The 21,027-nt window shown below is 46.6% G+C and overlaps 2 protein-coding genes across 3 annotated transcripts in view; one reads left to right on the top strand and one right to left on the bottom strand.

The window, feature by feature from the left end:
• The window catches only part of LOC149301736 (G protein-activated inward rectifier potassium channel 3-like), a 38,881-nt gene that overhangs the window by 4,438 nt on the left and 13,416 nt on the right, over positions 1-21,027 (top strand). The window lies entirely within an intron of this gene.
• LOC149301737 (ATP-sensitive inward rectifier potassium channel 10) lies at positions 502-20,500 on the bottom strand. Its single transcript, XM_089483083.1, has 2 exons — positions 20,062-20,500; positions 502-5,332 (listed from the first exon to the last, which is right to left on the bottom strand). The coding sequence occupies exon 2, from the start codon at positions 5,330-5,332 to the stop codon at positions 4,196-4,198; it is 1,137 nt and encodes a 378-aa protein (XP_089339209.1). The 5' UTR covers positions 20,062-20,500; the 3' UTR covers positions 502-4,195.

Below are 21,027 nucleotides of genomic sequence, written 5' to 3'. Positions count from 1 at the left end.
GGTATATCCTAATAAAGCCCCGTTAACGTCCCGGCCGTTGTAATACATCAGTTTCCTTACAGCTTTGCGCTTTGTCTGTTGTTTCCGTGCTCTTCCCTCCCTGCGTAGCAATTTCACAGTTGTCTTATTAGCTTTTTCTCTATTATTCTCACAGCACTAAATAACATCCCGACCGGAAATTGCTTTCTGGTCTGTTTTTAAACTGTGCTGCATAATATATTTTTTTCTGCCCTTTTCTCCTGGGAATATATGCCGGGGGTTGCATCCCTAAAGGCATCATTCTCCTTTTCTTTCAATTAAAAAAGTGTCTCTGGTTGTGCTTGTGTGGCTTCGGCTGATCACACAAGTGTTTTAGAGTGCAAAATATGCCACTCGTTGTTGCAAGAGGAATAGTAACGTGGCTGCAATGATAAGTATTGATAACGGTATCGAACACACACTTGCCTTGGATTCACTGTATTACCTATCCATATTGAGTGAAGCGATATTGCAAAGACATAATAAAATCTGATCATTCTTTTTATTTAGTGACTTTGTTCTAAACAGAAGAAAAGACACGACTCCCTTTCAGACCCACCCCCAATAAAATCATGTTTTGTTTTTAGTGCAAAGTCTTCTCCAGTGGATAAAAAAAAACCTTTCATATTTATGAAAGTACAGTACATCTTTATAAGGCACAAAATAAACACTCTTTTCCATCTGTTCGGTTTGATGGGCCTTTCTTTCAGGGATGTCCATTCAGGGCCAAGGACTTTATCCGGTCGGCGGCGAAAGCGGAGGTGGAAGCCATCCCTACAGCTTGAGAAATTCTCCACTTCGATGACTTGAGTTGCCAGCTATCAGTCCCACCCTTTCTAAACTTATGGGCTGAGATTCTTATATTAAATGCTTTGTTAAAACACACAACTTAATCCTCCGCTGTCCCACTTTTGGGGCTACTTTTATTTAAAGTGTTTTCCCTCTCCTCCTCCTTCCTCTTTTGCCCTCATCTTACTTCCGTTGCTGCAAACTGCATTCAAACCCTATATGCTCCGCTCCAGTTGCCTTGCGCTCTCCAAAAGGACAGAGGGGAAGACATTGTTCATCATGGCACTTGTAAGGAAAAGAATTTGAGTTGCTAGTAATTGTTACGAAACTTAAGTTTAACTTGGGGTTCCGTGGGAGAGAATAAACTCTCCATTCGAAGCCCAAGAGCCATTTCCATCATCCTAAGTATTCCTATTTGTTAGTCGCAATTCCAAATAATAATAATAATAACAACAACAGTAATAACAAGTTTTCCCCTTCTGTTGCAAAAATACCGGTGAAGTGTTTCTGAACATGGGACAAGATTCTCTCTTTTTATTATTATTCCCCTCCCTAGAAATGTTAAAATTTTGCAAGGAAGGGAAGTGGTTCCCTTTCTTTCTTTTTTTGGCTTCAGTAGCATTGTTTTGCATCCGTCCATCCGCTGGTTGCTGCAAAGTGCAAAGTAGCTCTGTTACGTCTTTTCCCCCCTCTTTCTTTCTGTACAAATAGCAATATATATCTCATTTATATAAATAGGTTTATATATTTTAATAGATACTTTCTTTCTCTCAAAAGCTAGATGAGGAAGTTACTCCTTCCTTCCTTCTCCATCTTCATAACACAAAAGCCCTGTACTAAATGGCTCTTAAACTGAGCCAGTGATCACCCCAAAGCCTAAACCCCATCAACGCACATGACTATCTATCTAGCCATTAAGCCGATGCAATTATTTTGGGTCGTCCAAGAAGGGCCAGCTTGGGAGAGACCTCTTAGAAAGAGAAAAGAATAGTCACAGGTCTCTGCCATTAACCACCAACATCCAGCCCCTTCTCTTAAGGTGTGTCCACACTGCACAGTCACGCCATGATTATCCCACTTTAGCTGCCATGGGTCCATCTTGCATTCCTTCCAACTATCCCAATTTGGCAGAAACAGCCCCAATTTAATCATCGGCCACCCCACTTTCTCAGTTGATTTTAAAAAGTTCCAGTTTCTCTCTCCTTTTTAGGAGAACTCCTGCTGAAAACAGAGTTCAGAGTGCAAAAAGAGTTTGCATTCAATGAAATCAGACAGAAAGGGGAAAGGAGAAGAAAGGGACAGAGTCTTTCCTTGTTGTTTTTTCCTCCTTCATAACTTTTGTGACACTCTGAGGTTGCTTGGCCGCACATTGCCAGGTTTCCATCTATGAAACGCTGGAGGGTATGAGGCCGTGGTTTGCAATTTCAGAAGGTACTTAGCATTTTGCATTGGACTCCCCTGAACATACAGCCCTCCAAAAGAGAATCCCAAGTACCTTACAAAACTACAGGTCCCAAGATGCTGTAGGAAGGAGCCATGGCAGCTAAACTGGGATCAAGCGGCTATAACTGTGCGGTCTGGATTGAGACTGGGATTTCCCTTCTCCTCCTTGGCCACCAATAAGCCACGTAATTGCATATATGTGCATGGATAAGAGAATATCAGAAGTTTTTAAAAAGCAACCTCTCGTTCCTAATGTTTGACACATTCTTCAAGACCGGGTCTCCGTTCCCAGGTTCCCAGACTTATGATTGACCTTGCCTCCCAAATCCACCGAACCCGTCCCTGTGTTCATTGTCGGATTCTTCTACATTTCCCAAAACCATTTGGCCTAGGTTTTATTCGTTTTAAAAATAAGCTTGGCTTGAGTTCTGGTGGATTAATGTTAAAAGCCAGAGTGCAAATAATGTTAGCTTTACAAGGATGCAGCGCGGGTGGCTTTCATCTTTTTCCTCTTCGGTTCCGTCTTCACCGTTCCATGAAAAGCGACTTCTCTTGTTTTCTGCCAGAGAAAAACACTGCTGTCCTCCTTATTTGGAAGTCTTTTGCAAGCTCAAAATGGCAGCAATTGGAAAATATGTGCGAAACCTAGGGAGGGGAGAAAGATGGGACCATGTCCTTCCAGATGTAGGGTCGTGTTTCTATCCCATCCCCTCGGCTTCTCAAGTTCAGCATCTCCGATGTCGATAATTTACAGTACTAATAGCAAGTCCAGCAGGTCTGTTGTGGTCAGAGGTTCACCTGTTGCATAAATATCTGGGCATCCCAAGAGGACATCCATTTCAGACTCTGCCTGCATGTTATTTTACTATTTCAATCCGTGCACCATTTACTTCTCCTGCTGGGGAAGCCATCCTCTGCAGATTCTGTGAGTTCAAGGGGCTTTTTAGCTTCCAAAAGAAAGATGATGAGAAGAGTGGCCAAGACAAGTGCAGTTGTGTCTGAGCTTTGCAAGGAAAGTCAGGTTTTTCGGAAGGGCTTCACAGGAGAAACCACCAAATTTCCAAGTCAAGAGGTCACACTTGAGCCATGGATGTACTTTTTTTAATCATACCTCTGGATTAATATAAAGTACTGGCTGCATTGAAAGCCTTTTGCTGTTGTAAAGTGTCTGTTTATGAAAGGGAAAGATAAATTATAGGCTCGGTCTAATGGGAGGGAAGTCAAGCAGAATGCTTTCGCTGAACATGACTTTTGCCAGCTCTTATCTGCTCTGGATCTCCTTTCCAACTTTATTAGATGCATCCACTCACAACCACACTTGAATTTGAACCTGAACAGGTTTAAATATGGCCATCCAGAGGGTCTGGTGTTGTGAAGCATGGCCTCCGCTCTAGCTGCATCGGTGGCATGTTTCTTCCCCTGTTGTGCTTCAGTTTATCTTGTAGACATCAATAATTTTCAGTCCAAAATGAAGGGCCAAGCTTCATAGTAAAGTCTGCAAAGCAAGGAACAACCAAACCTCCAAAACATTGTGCAGCAGATGCATAGGTCCTTCTGCCCTGCTCAGAGGAAGTCTTGCTGGTGTGTATTCAGCTGCCTTTCAGGAATCAGAGGAGCTTGTGCTTTCCCAAACAATGGGCCCCAGAGTTCTGTGTATTTAAAAATGAGCATCGTTTAAAATATGCTTCCAGCAGTTGGGAGAAGTTTTAATTCTGGAGTGGACTGAGAGCTGCTTTGTCAGGAGGGAAAGTCAAGAAGACCGCATTCCCTTGAACAGGATCCTACAGAGATTAACAGATTGCTCAGTCTGGTTTTTTCTTTTGAGCCATTCTCGGGGTGGAAAGAACGCAACAAGGGAAAGGTCCAAAGGAAATCTGGGAACTAGCAAAGGTATTTGATGTACGTAACGCTCAAGTGACGTTGGCCTTGCAAGTCCTCTGAGGGATCAAACATTGCTGATCCGGACACTCAGCACCGTCCCTTCTCTCTCCGCTTTCTCTCGGAAGGACTCCTCGAGTTTCAGTTTCTCAGGGTCGCCAAACCGGACGGTTTCGTGGAGACAGCAAGGAGGGGAGACTTTGACCACCTGCTCAAAGAGGCTGAAATCGGCCACGTACTTCCCACTGGCGGAGACAGAGATGACGGGGGTGAACTCGTAGCCCCAGAGGATCTCCTCGGGGAGGTAGGAGGTCCGGACTTGGCATGTGGCACTGGTGGACTCCACGGTGCCACTGAGGATGACCACCAGCTCGAAGTCCCCTTCTCCTGTGCGCAAGGCCAGGTCCCGGAAGGGGCTGTGTTCGTTGACCACGTGGTAGAAGGTCAGGGGCAGGATGAGGAAAGGGCTGTCGGAAGAGGTGTCCACCTGGAAGTCCACATTGACCTGGTTCAGCCGGACGTTCTCACCTTCTTTGGTGAGGTAGGTCTGGAGGAGTTTGCCTGTCACTTGGCAGCCGATGAGCAGGCTCTTGCGCATGTTGGCCACCCGGATCATCAAGCAGGTCTTCCCATCGTGCTGGGCCACCACAGCGTTTTGGCTGAACTTGATGGTCTCGGCCCTCTTCTTGGGCCGGGCGATCTTGGCCAGGAAGGTGCCTGTGATGAAGATCTCCGTGATGGTGGTGAGGACCAGCTGGCTGATGAGCAGGACGATGGCCAAGGGGCACTCCTCGCTGATGTAGCGGAAGCCGTAGCCGATGGTGGTCTGGGACTCCAGGGAGAAGAGGAAGGCCCCCGTGAGAGTGTGGACCTGCATGACGCATGGTGTATGGTTGGCTGGAGGGTCAAACTCCAGCAGGTCCCCATGCAGGACGGCCACCAGGTACCAGATGACCCCAAAGATGAACCAGGTCCCAGCGAAGGAGGCCGAGAAGAGGAGAAGTTTGTAGCGCCACTGCATGTCGATGAAGGTGGTCCACAGGTCCTTCAGGTAGAGGAACCGCTTGTCGGCGATGTGCTCCATCCTGACGTTGCTCCGTCCATCCTTGGTCATTACCCGCCTCTTCCGCAGGGCAGAGCCAATGAGGGGCCGGCTGTCAGTCTGCGTCGTTTGGCTGTAGTACACCTTGGTGGCCGAAGTCATCTGACCGAGAGAGGGAAAAGAGGACCAAGAATTAGGTGGAGATGGCAAGGAACATCACATTGACACATTAGGAAACCATCATGGTGGATCCCGCATCATTGGGCTAGGGATCCGTTCCAGATTTCACACCCATCTTTAAAGGGATTTTCCAGGACCTTCAGTTTCAACACCACTATAATACCCATGGCTCCATCCTGCAGAATCCTGGGATGCATAGTTTGGAGAGGCACCAGCACTCTTGGACAGAGAAGCCGAAAGACCTTGTAAAACCACAAATCCCAGGATACTATAGCACTTAAAGTGTATTATTATTTCTACAGTGCAGCTATACTCAGAGAGAGAAAGATGTATATTTTTAAATGTAATGCAATCATCCCTCCATATCCACAGATTCAACCATCCACAGTATGAAAGCATTCCAAAAAGCCAACCTTAATTTTGCCATTTTATATAGGGATGCCATTTTACTACTCCATTGTATTCAATGGGACTTAGTATCCATGGGGGTCCTGGGCCCAAATTGCAATGGAAACCTTTGAAGAAGGTGCCAGCCTCCCATTTCTTTCCCAGCCTCCAGCAGAGGTCCCCATAAGACCGGATAAAATGAAAGCAGCCTCTGCCTGGCATTGCCAAGGCTTACAAAACATCCTCTGTTGCCAGCAAAGGTCTAGTCCTCCTGTAGTTAGCTTGTATAAGGCAAACACAAGGTGGAATTATCTCTGTTTTCTAGAAGAAGTGGCTGTCCCATTGGATTCGATCTTATGAAAACTGTAGCACAGACCTTAGGATGGGTTGTTGGCTTTGTTTTAATACAGCTTCCAGGATGCATGCTGGTTAGGAGATTCTGGGATTTTAGTCCAGGCGGGAGCCTTTCCTGATCTCCCTGCAGTGGATCCACCTGAACTGCCACTGGCAGGATCAAACCATTGGGGGTCATCATAAATGGCTTGGAGGCACACAACCACAAATAGGGCAATGCCCAGCAAGGCATGGTTGAAACCCACACTGGGCCAAAGGGATTTTTTTAGGGGAATCTTTGGGGCCTTCAATCTCCTGAGTGCAAAAATACCAGAGGAAGAACAAAGATTTATGAATGTTAGGAACTTTCTGTCTGGAAGCACTCAAGACCTATGGATATAGCTACAAAGTCTCTGGCCATAAGTGCCCTGCACTCTTTGTGGTTGCATGCCTTCAAGTAATTTCCAACTTATGGTGACCCTAAGTTTTCTGGGGCTGAGAGAGAGTGACTGGCCCAAAGTCACCCAATGGGTTTCCATGGCTGAATGAGGGAATCAAACACTGGTCTCCAAAGTTGTAGTCTAATGCTCAAACCACCACTGGGTCTCTGTACGAATATTTTTTTAATAGAGGTGCATGTAGGAGGATGCAAGATTTAGAATTAACATCAAACCTCTCAGCATGACATTTGTGACCCAAGGTCCCAATATGGAGCACCATTCCATGTTCTAGCCAACCAAGCTCTTTCCCAGCAAACTCCATTCCCTCAGTGTCACCCACTGTACCGTTTCCCACCTATTTCTGGGAACTATAGTCCAAAAATTGGACTATGGGCCAAAAACATCCCTTTCCCAAACATCCATGTTGTCATCTTGGGAGAGGATCACGAGGGCAAGGTCGACCCAGGATTTCATTCTCTTCTTCTGCTTCTCCTTGCCAGCTTTTGTCTAGTCTGGTGGCCTGTCTTTGCAAGACAAGAGGGGATGCTGAGGCCAATGGAACTTTTTTACCTGACGTGGTCAAAAGCAATTCTCTTGTGCGCTTAAACAGAACATCTCCGACTTCCCTTGTCAAAACCAGTCAGATCGCTGGGTTTTGACTCTTCTGATCTGCAAAGACATTCGGCCCTCTTGGCATGGTAACACCCTCTTGGAAACTGTTTATTTTCTTTATAGTCATCATCCCAAGATTTCTCTGAGTGCATGGACCATGAGATATGGGGGGAATGATGGGGCTTGACCATTGCCCAAGAGTAGGGAAAGTGGGGGGCAAGACCCCACTAAAATGCAATATTGGACCACTAAGACTTGGGCATGGTTGTGCCTTCTTTGGAATTACCACTCATAGAACTGGAAGGGATCCCCAAGGGCAACCTAGTCCAACCCTTTTCTTCAGTGAAGAAATACATGGCTAAAGCAGTCCTGAGAAATGCCCAACCAGCCTCTGTTTAAAGACCTCTGAAGAAGGGAGAGTCCGTTCCATGGTCAAACAGCTCTTGCAGTAAGGCAGTTCAGAAGTATATGAAATGACAAAGCACTAGGAAATATTAAAAGACACAGTTTGGAATTTCAGGATGCAGAGGGATCTTGTAGCACTTTTGAAATTAACCGTGTGAAAGAAATTCTAGCATAAGCTTTCTTGGTCGACTTGTGTCACTGGACCAGTGGACTGGATTCTGAACTGTTGGATGACCTTCCTTCCTCACTTCTTTCCTTCCTTCCCACTTTTTCCTTTCCTATCCTTTCCTTCTTTGGTCTTCCTTCCTTCCTCTTCCTGAGAGGTTCCTAAGGGGTGAGTGAAGGCAGGAACACGAACAATGGCTCTTGTCCCCTTGCCAACAGATGTCAGGAGCAAGGCTAGGGATGAACCCGCCCGTGCTGCCTCTCTCGCACCCAGAGCCCTGCTGTGTGGGCTCCCTTGACGGGCATCTTGCTAATTCTTTCTCCTCCTTCTGTGCATGGAGCTAAATCAATCAATGGGAAGGTAAAAGGAGGCAGAGAGGGAAAAGGACAAAATGCCTGTGTGTGTGTGTGTGTTTCTGAGTGAGTCACTGATGCCCATTCTCTGCCCCCCTTTTAACCTTGTTCCCTGCAAAGAGAAAACAGCCACCACCGCCACCATCCTCACCCACAAGAATGGCCCTTTTCATCCCATGCAAGCAATGTTTGGAAACATCTCATTGAAGCAAAGTGTTTTGATGGTGGAGGGGGGGCACTTCCGTGGCACCCGGCCTGCTCCACGTGGCACTTTGTTTCTGGCCAAAAATGGAGGGAGGGGGAGACAGGAAATGCATTTGGGGGCATCCCTTCCAGCCTCCTCTGGGTCCATCGGTCCAGTGCTGTCCACCTCACCAGTGCCCAACATCCCTTGCCCAGGTTTGGACTCCGACTGGCATGGAGGGTCTCCTCTTGCGGACCTTGGCACTTGCTAACATCTCCAGGGTCAAGGATTAAGCAAGAATAAATTGCCTTTCACTCAAACTGAAGGAGAGGTCCCCAACAAAAGGAAGGTTGCAGAGCTGTTTTTAAAAAGTGTCTATTTATTTGCTTCCTTGAGCTCCTTTTGTCAGACTTGGCGGCCGCTCTGCTCTGCCCCACGCTGGGGTTTTCTGAGGCCTTCATAGAAAATGGCTGCAATTCACTATGGTTAAGCCTTGCCTTGGAGAAAAAAGAGCCTTGCTTTTCATTCCAGGTCTCCCCTCGGAAACCTTTCCAAAAAGCACTCAAAGGGTCCCCAAGGGGAATTTTGGGACCCTGTCCAGCTCCCAGATGCAAAGACCTACACAATGGCTTCCTCCTTCCTCTGCTTGGCCTCCTTGGAGACTGGCCATCCTTTCATCCCGGCCAGCGGCATCTGAGGTAACCCAGCCTCCAAGGAGATGGGCCTTTTTTTATCTCCATGGGAGCCCAATTGATCTGGTCAGTCCCCCCCCCAAAAAAAAGAGGGAGTAAGGGCATTGTCCCCCAAAGGAAAAACGTTGCATCCCCCCAAATGAAATTCTCCTCTCACCAAATTTCTAGCATCACAGAGAGGAGACATTGAAAAATTGTCACACTTTGATTTATTGCATCTGCAGGGTGATCAAGTATCCTAACCACAAAGGAAGACAAGGCACCGTAAAATGTAGGATATCCAAGAACAATGTAGGTTAAATATCAATATTAACCAGGACTTTTCTCTCCCAAATCGAGACAGTTGGAACCAAGGCATGTCGCTCTGCATTCCCTGGGTTGTTTTGCCTGCCTCTTTTCTCTGGAGAACTAAACTCTGTTTCTAAGTGCTCAGCCAAAGTCTTAAGTCACTGCGATGCTAGAAATTAGGGGAAATTTCATGGTGGGATGAACAGAATATTTATTTGGGATGGCAATGTCCTCGTTGTGTTCCCTCAGTGTGGCCACAGCCACAGAAGAGGAAAAGTGTAGGCATTTGAGTTGTGAGCTGAAGGTTTCTAGAGTTTTCAAACTGAAAGAAAGGAGATTCCACCTAAACCTTAGGAAGACGGTAGAGTCTCTGTCTTTGCAGGCCTTTAAACAGTGGTTCAGTGGGCATTTTTCTGGTTGTTATTCCTGGATGACATTAAGAGGTTGGACTAGATGTACCTCCAACTCTCAGATTCGATGATGCCATGGTTCTCAAAGGAACCTCTCCCAAGGCAGAACATTATTGACACCTTGTTTAGACTGCAAGGGTTTAGTCTCCAGTGCCATATTATTATTATTATTATTATTATTATTATTATTATTATTATTATTATTATTATAGTGGCCAGTACCTCTTTCAATAAGTTTTGAGTTTAAGCCAATCCTTAATGGGGAGAAAGGCGATGCCAAGGTTCTGGCAGCGGATCCAGGCCCATCTCTGCCACTTATCCGAAATCTGAGTTGACCATCTGCCTTGGCAGCCAACGGGCAGCAGCTCTTGTTCCATGTCAACCCATGCCTGGGACTGCCTCCAAGCAAATGTTGAGGAGTCTAGAGTTACCCCCACCCTGCCAAAAAAAGAGAGAGGGGGTCGTATCTTGCACTCAGCACCCCTGCCCTGGAGAAGCACGAAATGTTCAGTAGCAAATGGCATTGATTTGCTGCTAAGAGGACACCGAAGCATTGCAGGTCTCTGCCTCCGTGGAGCTTACTTTCTGACCCAGAGAGACAAGATGGTCTCATGTATTGCCTGTTGGGCATTGAGGATGGGATGAAGAGGGTCTTGCAACCTTGGCTTACTATGAAAGAGATAGTAAAGTTTCATTGTCAAGGTAGTGGGTACCTCTGAGCATGGGGAGAGTGCCGTTCTCTCACAGCTGAGCAATGCTGCCGGATGCATCAATGCAGAGAGGAAGAGGGGATGAGACATGCCTAAGGTCACCTAGTAAGCAAGCCAAGAGCAGGAAAACATTGAGCTTGCGGCTTCCCAGTTCAAAATGTTCCAAAATGCAGCAACGTTATTTCTTGAAGCACAGGTCTCAGCATCTCCCAGACAGCATGGGAGATGGAGTCCTAAAATAAACTGAAATGAACTTGTAATATCTTCCCAGAACACAAATCAGTGGGTTCAAATTACAAGAAAAGAGATTCTACCTGGTCATTGGGTAGAACTTCCTGACCATAAGAGCTATTGGGAGAGAAGAATGGACTTCCTCAAAGGGTGGCGGACTCTCTGAATTTGGAGGCCTTTAAACAGAGATTGGACGGTCACCTCTCAAAAGTGATGTAGTTGTGCATTCCTCCACAAGATTAGAAGAAGGTTGCGCTAGGTGGCCCTTGGAGACCCTTCTGACTATGATCCTATTAATCCGACTGCTGTTATCTCCCTTCCAAGTCTGTAGAACGATGACCAGAATGTAGAAGAACTAAAAACCAAAGCCTATGAAGAACCACTGAGGAGGTGGCCATGCTTTGCTTGGAGAAGAGAAGATTTGAGAGGTCATAGGATATGGCCATACTTAAATACACGATGGAAGATGTATAAAGTTTGTTTTCCCACCTTGTGGAAGGTATCATATGACACCTTTAAGAAGGACCAGTTTATTACAAGTTACAAGATCTTCTACCTAAACATTAGGAAGATCTTCTTGACTGTAAGAGGTTTTGGAGACTTCTCCAAAGGGTGGTGGGTCCTCCTTCTTTGGAGGTCTTTAAGTGGAAGTCGGTTGGGCATCTTTTGGGAGTGCTTTGTCTATGCATTCCTTAATGGCTCTTGATGGTTCCTGCCTATATTGCAATTCTATCCCATCACCCCAAATGTATCCCTTCTCCAATAACCCATTCCTCATCCTGTTTTCAGAACTAAGGAAACTTGAAAGACTTGCTATGCTTCATCAGCCTCCGAGTGAAGCGCTGGTGAAACCCAGATGCAATCTTTGGATACATGACTGGGAGGGAGGCCAGGAACCGAAGGAAGATGTGTAGTAAGAACCTCAAAGTGGCGGACAAAGGTAGCATTGTGGAAAGAGGGATCAGTTTTCTCACCTGAAGACACTCCAAGGGATGGAGAGGAGGAGGAGAAAGGTGGTTTTATTTTTTAAAAAGTACAATTTTGGATGCTGCAAGAAAGAGGGAGATACAATGGGGAAAGGCTGCAACCTTATTTTTTTTTGCTATAGGACGGGAGTGTAGAAAAGAAGGGAGGAGGAAGAGGAGGAGGAGGAGGAGGAGGAATGAAACTTATCTGGAGATCCTGCAGAATCCAGGGGTTCCTTTGCTTATCCCTTTTTCTTGCCTAAACTCTATTTCTAAAGATTCAGCTGACTTTTGAATTAGTGTAATGCTAGAAATTTTGAGCCAGAAGGAAAATGTCTGCATCTGCTGGGGTTTGGTTCCAGGACCCCGAAATCTGTGGATGGTCAAGTCCCATGATATACAGTGACCAAGTAAAATGGCATCCCTTACCTAAAATGGTCCAATCGAGGTTTACTTTTTGGAAATGCTTGTGTGTGAATATTTTCAAACTGTGGATGGTTAAATCTATGGATGCCGAATCCCTCTGGATACAGATGGCCAAGTAGTTGTTCTACCTGCATTGGACACTGACGTGATGCAGATAACTGCTGTGTTATGGGAAAGTCCAAGTCCTAGGATTCCCCAAAGTGATAGGACCATGGCAGTTAAAAGTGCTTTTGTGGTCTGTTGTAGAAAAGACTCAACAACTCCACAGTGACCTTGTCTTTTTGTACGCCGGTTTCATCTGATTTGGTGCTGAGCTCAAAGGACCGCTCTGAAAGGGCTGTCTTGATGATGCAGCCAAGTCCCATGTCCTTCACTTGACCCTGGTCCAGGCAATCTTGCTTGACCCTTTAGCCTTCCTTCTGGTTTTGAAATGGACAGCTGAAATCTAACTGGAAAGTCCCTCTGGTTCTCTTCCCCCACAGAAAGAAGAAAGAGCACTACAGCAACACACGCAAAAAACACATTGATTTCTTTTTGGTACGGTCAAGGTTAATCTGTCCTGATAAAGTGAAAAGACTGGGTTTTGTTGAGGATAAATTTCCCACGAAATCCAGCCTTCCCAAGAGAGGGTTTTTATCAACTCTAGGAAGAAAGCCGTTTCTCGGAGATGGACGATTGCACCTCTCCAAAACCAGTCCAACCACTTTACCCATTGCTAACGCTGGATGGTTGGAACACTTCCCAAAAGGAATATGGCTTGCCTCAAAGGATGGTGGACTCTCCATCTTCGGAGGTCTTTAAGCAGAGGTTGGATGGGCCTCTCTCGGCTTTTCTTTCGTTGTGTCTTTCTGCATGAGAGAACAGGGTTGGACTATATGGCCCTTGGGTCCCTTCCAACCGCAAGATTTTATGATTCTAAAAGGAACTTTTCCCAAGACATGATTCTATGAAATAGCAAAGGAGAGGGGACAAACTGCTAAAACAATGTCTTCTGAATATTCATATGCCCTTTCTGTCAGGCCATCAGATCACACTGAGCAGCTATACCACTGCAACTTCAATTTTTGCAGTCCTGGGACTTGTAGTAATATGTATCATCCCTAACCTAGGGGAATGCTTTGCTTACTCAGACCCAAATATACCCAAAGCTGTGCAAAACAAAGCCCCCTCTGGAGCTGATAACTTTTTGCAGGCATTAAACATTAACTTCTTTTGCTTCGACTTGCATTAATTGCGGCAGCGGCAGCAACAGTGGTCAAAGAACATAAAAGTTTTTACTGCCTGCTCTGCAAGAGGAATGCAAGCTATAACCATTTCCTCCTTCCATGTCTTTCCCTGTTGAGAACTTGGCTGTGGCTGCCTCCAAACACAGAGTTTAAATGTTGCCCAGCCACAACACCGCAGAAAAAGAAGGCATTGTGATCTGCCAAATAACTGGAAGAAGTCCTCGCCTCAAGCCCTGTTTTCTCTTTGCTCTTTCTGCTTCGAGGACCATAATGCAAAGTTCAGATACTATCTTATTCAAAACAGATCCCAAATCCCACATCTTCCAGCATTTCACACATGAAAACCAGGAGACAAAGGGCAAAGCAACCTCAGAGCATGGCCAAGATGGCAAACACGATGCTTGAGGAAGAACAGACAATCTAAGAGAGTTTGCTTTTGCTTCAACCAACTGGGAAGTGCTGGATTCTGTCTCTTCCTCTCCTCTCCATCTTGAACTGTGCTAAATGCATGCAAACTACTTGGGCACTTGAACTCAGTGTGCAATAACTAAAGCAAGCCAAGGACAAATAAGGAAGGAAAGACAAGTTAGGAGAGCTTGCAGTAGTTTGCTCACAGATATGTGTACTTGATGCATAGATCTATGTACTTGGTGCACCAAGACATCTTTGATGTGAGTGGCTTTAGCTGCCTTAAATCTAGCCAAGAAAGCAAGCAGGCTGCTCTCCCATCACCCAGTTTACCCAGAACGTTTCTGGCGCTGCAGAAAGATCACGCCGCTTGCTTCGCCTTTAGCAAATGTGGTTAAACGATAACCCTGGGAGACTTTTTAAAATTACTCGCTGAATTGGTTCCTTCCTTCGGGGCAAAAGGGCGGAAGCTGGAACAAGAACCAGCTTGTTAAATCTTGTGTTTGGACATCAAGGGACCAGGCCGGGGCAGAGAGGGCACCGCAAAGGAACGTCAAGGCGTACAAAACCAGCAAGGGTGACCCAGACCCTGCAGGTGACACCGAAAAACGTATTCCTAGCTTTCACGTTACACGAATTCAAAATGGATTGGATGGTAGAGACATGTTTTGCATGTTCTCCTTATAGCTTAGAATTCCTTATTTTGACTGCTGCTTTCAATGCCTCTGGAACTCTGTTGCCTTGAAAAGATAAGTCTCCAAAACTCTTTCCCAGCCCTGCAACAAAGTCACACCTTCACTGCATTATAGACAGTCATGAAGATTTTCTGGACACAGAAAGCTGGTGCCTCCAAAGTGGATATAAGCATCCCTCCCCGCTTTGGTTACTCCCTGGAGTTTTGGACATGGATGGTTCAGGTTCCCCCCAACTTTCTAGGCATCAATGGGATGCCATGGACAATACAGCAGGTTCCAAGTTGCTGCATTACAAAATATTTCTGGTACTGTATCTCATTAAATAGGTCACCTCAACATTAGGAGGAACTTCCTGACAGTAAGGGCTGTTCAACAGTGGAACAAACTCTTTCCTCGGAGTGTAGTGGAGTCTCCTTCCTTGGAGGTCTTTAAGCGGAGGCTGGATGGCCATCTGTCAATGGGGATGCTTTGATTTAGATTTCCTGCATGGCAGAATGGGGTTGGACTGGATGGCCCTTATGGTCTCTTCCAACTCTATGATTCTATGAATCAACACCACTATCATCATCATCATCATCATCATTCATCATCATCATCGGTCAGTGGTGCCACTAGGGTTGGTGTCACTTGATCTGGGTCAGCAATGGCAGCAGCAGAAAGCCTAGTTCCCCCTTTCTTCCTTCTGCCTCACTTGTCCACCTGAACAGACTCAAAAAGACTGGACAGCTGGACAAGTGGGCAGACGAAAGACTGGTCTGCTCTGACCTCCTTTTTAGGAGGATAGGGCGGGAAGGACAGTACTCTGCAAGTGGGCCACACTCCCCGTTTTTGCAGACACCCTGGTTGACATGGGGGGGGGGTCAAGGGGATAAGATGGAGGACAAGTGACCACCCCACTGGCTTTCACCCGGTGCGGTCTGAACCCCCCATACTCCCCTAGTGATGCACCTGTCCCTGGTTCCTGTCTACCAGGTCTTACTAACTGAGATTTTTGGTATTATTATTATTATTATTATTATTATTATTATTATTATTTGTTGTTGTTGTTGTTGTTGTTGTTGTTGTTGTTGTTGTTGTATGATAGTAGTGTAGAGGTAAAAGGCAGGATGGTTTAAAGGCTGAGGGTTGGGCAAGGAATCTGGAAAGCAGGGTTCGGATCCTCTCTTGGCTTTGGCCTCATTCTGATGTGACTTGGCCACATGCGTTCCCCTTTTCATCTGTGAAATGTGGATGGGTATGCCGATCTTCCCTTCTGGCTTAGGCTCCCTGGATCCATGGGGTGGCAGAGAAACAGCGGAGGAGTTTGCCGCCTTGTTGGGCTCCCTCTGCCCCCCAGGTGAGCAGGGTTGACAAGCCAAGAATTTGCAAACAAACCCAGGAGCTGAAGAGGAAGAAAGAGCAGAAGAGGCCGGGAAGAGATGCCAGCTGGCAGCCTGGCAGCCTGGCCTCTTCCTGCCTCCAAGAGGAAGGTGCTGCTTCCTCTCCATCTCGTTCAACATCTCACTCTCTGCAAAGCTAGACATTTGGAGACTGGAGGACCATTTTGTTATTTGAGGACGGAGGCAATGCGCTCATTTTTCCTCCTTTGAGCAGAGCCACATCCTAAGAACTGAGAGAGGGGAGGCAAGGAGGGATGGAAAACCAAAGCTAGGAATCAGCCGAAGTGGAAAATTTTTGGACAGGACTCAGGAGGAAGGCCTTCTATGTTGAACCTCTGCAGCCTTGCAACCTTGCAGCCCCATCGTTTTGGAAGCTTGCAGGCCAGGGATCTGTCCAGAGCGGGGCAGGTGGAAGAAGAGGGGGAGGCCAAGAGAGAGAGAGAGAGAGTGAGAGAGAGAAAGAGAGAGAGAGATGCGAGGTGAAAGCATTTGCCTGTTTTGTATGGAGAAGAGGCCAGGACAGTGGTGCCATTGTCTGCCCCGTAGGAGAAAGGCTGAATGGAGCTTCTAGGCGCACAAAAAGGGCTTTGAGAGCCCCGGCCTCATTAGTATGCATTGAAGGGAGGCTGCCTCCTCCTCTCCCTCTATCTCCCCCTTCCCATCTTTCCCCTCTCCTCCTCCTCCTCCTCTTCTCTTCTTCTTTTCTCTCTTTCTGTGTCATGGAGAGGTGAGCCATGCAAAAGAGGGACATGAAAGGTGAAAGGAAAGAAATAAAACTGGTGCAAAATAATCCCGCAAGGCTCCCCAAAATTGCTCGCCTTGTGACTTCAGGGCCGAAGCGCCATGACTTTTGGATCAGCGGGACGTCATCTGCTCTGAGTTTAAATGGAAATGCGTCTGAGGGAATGGGCTCAAGTCTACGAAAGCTCACACTCCCAACATCTTTCTTGCAGTCAGTCTCCAAAGTGCTGCAAGATCCCTTCTGCAGACTGATTTCCCAGACTAGCATGGCTATCGCTTGGAATGCAGCCCCCACAGTAACTGGAAATGAATTTTCTCAGTTGTAATCCAAAGTATGCTGCTGTGTGAGAACCATAGGAACATGGAGTTGGAGGGGACCCCAAGGGCCATTCATTCCAATCCCATTCTGCCATACAGGAAGACAGCATCAAAGCACCTCAAATGGATGGCCTTTTGGCCTCTGTTTAAAAGCCTCCAAAGAAGGAGACTCCACCAGCCTCTGAAGCAGCAGCGTCTTTCGCTGTCAAACAGCTCTTACTGCCATAATGCATGTGTGGGAAACCAGGGCTATTTGCTTTATAAAAGGCCCAGTCCTGGTGGCGATGAATCATAGATCCAGAAGGATCTACAAGGACCAACTAGTCCAGCCCTTGGCAATCTCCGGCTAAAGCGCTCCTGACAAACGGATAGAAAGAGATGTTTCTAGGAAAGGGTTTTAGATCAACCCAGCTGCCTGTACTTTTGGACTTTCCCTGGGAGGCATTGCTGGGAAAGCAAGAGCAATGCCCTGCAAAGGTTTAGTAGCATAACTCTGGGCTTTGGGACAAGGGTCCCATCCCTTTGGACAAGGACAGGGAACAATAAAACATTTGCCCCCCCAACTTCAACTCTGCAATGGTGCATCAGCTTCCCTCTGTCCTCTTTTGCACCCAAGTCAGTCAGACACTAAAAAAGAAAGGGGCATGCGATCCTTCAGACTGTGCCCCAATACATCCTTTGGGGTGTTTGAAGGAATAAACTCAGCAAGGGATTTCTTCACAGCTTATAAGAGATAGAGAAAGACGAAATTCGCACATGCTGCGGGGGAATGCTGTCCCTCTTGTAAAAGCCGTGCTGAGTTTCCTGGAAATTCCTATAACATCCCAAATCCACCAAACAGTGATATCTTTATTGGTTCCGAGAGACCACCGGCCAGAAGAGAAGGAGATCTAAGCCTTGGTCTCAGGCAGCAAAATTCCCAGGCCCACCCCAATGAAAAAGTTGCCTGTTCCTTGGCCAGCCTTTTAGTGCTGGGTGTCTCGGTTTGTTTTCTTTCTTGAAAACGTCCCAAAAAAGGGTGAAGCACGCAAGGCCTTTTTGGAAGGAGGGCTCCAACACATCTCCCCTCATTAACGCCACTCATGTTCGCTAATTGATCAGAGAGTGCTTGGCTTGGCCCATCCAACCGGCCAAAGTGCTGGGGAGATGCAAAATCCATTCACTCAAAAGAGACTCAAACAAACATCATTGGGGTGTGGGAAAGTATCATCATCATCATCATCATCATCATCATCATCATCATCGTTATCATCATCATCATCATTGCTGTGTTTATTTGGACCCTTCCCACTTTTTCAGCTATTTTTAACATGTCCAGGGCCAGATCCCCAAAGGAACATTTATGCATGCTTTATAAAGATGTCAAAGCAAAACCTGCTCTTTAAACAAGAGGTTGATAGTGGACTCTCCTTCTTCGCTGGAGGCTTTTGGAAAAGAGGTCGAATGGCCTTCCTCGCAGGGGGCAAGGGGGCTTCAGAGGCCAGGGCTTAGAATAGATGGCCCTTTCAGTGCTATGTTGCTATCTCTCTCTAGACAGACCATGCTGCTCAAGGGATGGTTGTTAAGTTTGCAGGTGAGTTCTGCAATGCTAAGCTGGCCTCCTTCCACAGATCCATCTTAATTCTTCTCTTCTCTCCACTTAAAGAGCAAAATTAAAAACCAAGTCTTTAATCTTGTTCTTTAAGTGGCTTGGCTCTGTGCCTCTTCCTTCGCTTCCCTTTTCTCCTGATTTTTAATAAGTGGGTTTTCTGTAATGTTTCTGTATCATTTTTATGTCCCCTGCCAGGGACACCAAGTCCTGTCTGTCGTGGTTTGGAGATGTGACCTATCACTTGCGAATGTGCCAGAGAAATTATCTATCTATCTATCTATCTATCTATCTATCTATCTATCTAGTCTTTCAAAGAAGCTAACCTGAGACTGGTGGTTAAACAAGGCTTTCACAATACCTGATGCCCAGAATTCCCATTTTAAGCCCAAAGACATCAGGTGCATGAAGAACAGGTGCTTTCTTCACTCAAGTTATGGTCTGTTTCTGTAACCCATAAAGGAATGTGTAAGCCCCTAGGAGACAAATTCTGGGAAACTTTGGGGTCTACAATTCCCATAATCCCCCACAACCAGCAATTCTGGAAGCTGTCGTTCAAAATAAATGATGTGTGGGCCAAAAAAATAGAGGCAGACACGTTATTTTTCCCCCCTTGCAGATGGGAAACCTTTAAATGAAGGCAGTAGTTTCAGGAGCTAACCTATCCATGAACCTAAACAAAGTATGTTTTTCCAAGAAATGAGGTGGATGAAATCAAGGAATACAAGCGTCCCTCTTCAGTAGAGAAGCCAAGGTAACATTCACCTCTTTTGAGGAAGAATTTGCATCAGGTGCAACCTGGAAACTGGAAATAGTGGATGGAAATAATGCTCCAAAGTAAAACCCACCTCCTCTTTGCCCTTCAAATGGATGGACCTTTCTAGCAATGGATGACACTGCAAGCCAAGTCACACAAGCAAAGGAACAATTGGGTATCCACCAAGGCACAGCCTGGCATTGGGTTTGAAACACTGAGATGCGTCCACTCTAGTTGTCCAAATGGGTAACATTTCTAGGACCCCTATTCCAGAGGAGAAACACTTTTCTTTCCATCTGGTGGCCAATTCCAGATCAACTGGGTGCAACCATCCATTGGAGAAGAGACAAAACAACTCCCAGCCTGAAGGTTTTCCCTACAAACCATCCTACATAGACTTGTGTCCTGCTTCCAAAAACATGCAGATCAAGGGAGGGACCCTCCATTGGGGTGAATGTGGAGCAGGATCTGGGGAAGGAAGGAAGGAAGGAATCCCTTGGCGAAGGAAGATTTGAGTCCCTGCGAGAAAGGCAGGATATAAGAAAATCATAATAATATCAGAGAAATAGACACAAACAGGGGTATGCTTGGACAGCAGAAGAGAAGGAAGATAGGAAAGAAGGCTGGAGGGAAAATCTAGAAGAAGGTCAGAGAGAAGTCAGATCTGAGCGTCAAGAAGAAGGTCGGAAGGCAAGAAGGTTTAAAATTTACCTTTCGCTCAATGTTTTACTTTGAGGCCAGTTGGGAGATAATGGGTTTTGTAAGGTCAGTTATATTCGCCGCCAAGAGCCTTTGCAATCTCTAGTGGATGGTCCTTCTTCCATCCTTGTGTATCCTCCATCATGTTCCCTTAGTCTCTTGTTGCAGGATTATCAAGACCTGCATCCCGCATGTTGACCATCCTGGGAAGACCTGCTATGAACGCACCCCAAAACATACACCTTCTGCTCACCTCTCACCTCCACCTCTCCCTTTCCATCACTTGGGCCCTTCTTACCTTGAGCCTGGAGAAAGGTTGAAGAGCAAACCAGGTGGTGTAGATGCTGACAGGTGCAAATCAGGTCCAGAATAGCTTGGTTCCTTGCCTTCTCCCCTACTTTCTCCCACGTCTTCTTCGATCGCTGGTTGGTGGGCCTCCTCAGACACCAAGCTCTGAGGTCCAAAGTGCGAACTTCAGGGCATGAGGAGAAGACCAGCCCGGTCCCCACCATCTGACGGCCAGTGTTCCCCCAGCTCTGGAAGGCGACTGAGTCTCCCCCATGGATTTTATGCCTCCTCTTCCCTTTCCCCCCCTTCTCCACCTCTTACAAAACTTTGCCCAAGTTCAATTGAATGAAAGGATTATATTTTTTTACCAAGGAGGGGGCGGTTGAGGGTGGTGATGGACACCCGCCATGGGCCTATCCGAGGAGAGCGGCGGTCCGGACAATTGGAGAAAGCAGAGGCAGAAGGAGGAGCTGGGGAGTGTGAAAGAGAAGAAAGGAAAGAAGGAGAGAAAACTGTCAGGGGAAGGTGGGAGGGGGCCCAGGGGTTAAAGTTTTAGAGGGGAGTTAATGGGGCGGAAACTGCATCCATAGGGTTGCAACCAAGTGACTGGCCCAGAGCTCTCCACTGTCAGGGTCACAAAGCCTGCGGAGGGAAAAGGCTGGAAAACAGGAGGAAAGAAGGAGAAAGGGTGGATTTGAATGACAGCTGGAGATTTAAAAGCCACACAGACACTTTTGTCTTAAGGATGTGGGTGCAAATCCAACTCCAGGGCCTTTTCAGGGAAGGCCCCACGGACTCCTCCAGTTCCTCCCCTACTAAGGAAGACATACGGCCAAAAAGGCCATACCTTTCAATGATGCCTATGCATGGGCCGTTGGTGCTTCGTCTCCTCCTGCTGTTTTGGGTGGGATGCACCCTGATAGGAATTGAACGCCAACCTTCCTGTATATCAATGTTTAATGGAAAGCACTGAATA

This window comes from Sceloporus occidentalis, unplaced genomic scaffold, assembly GCF_023333645.1.
Source record: "Sceloporus occidentalis isolate IW3139 unplaced genomic scaffold, rSceOcc1.0.p SCAF_20, whole genome shotgun sequence".
NCBI classification, from domain to species: Eukaryota; Metazoa; Chordata; class Lepidosauria; order Squamata; family Phrynosomatidae; genus Sceloporus; species Sceloporus occidentalis.
Note: the sequence above shows the minus strand (reverse complement) of the source record. Positions and strands in the feature narration are given on the sequence as shown.

Bases quoted from the DNA above. Each gene is read 5' to 3' on its own strand.
- LOC149301737 (XM_089483083.1), bottom strand. From the start codon at position 5,332: ATGACTTCGGCCACCAAGGTGTACTACAGCCAAACGACGCAGACTGAC.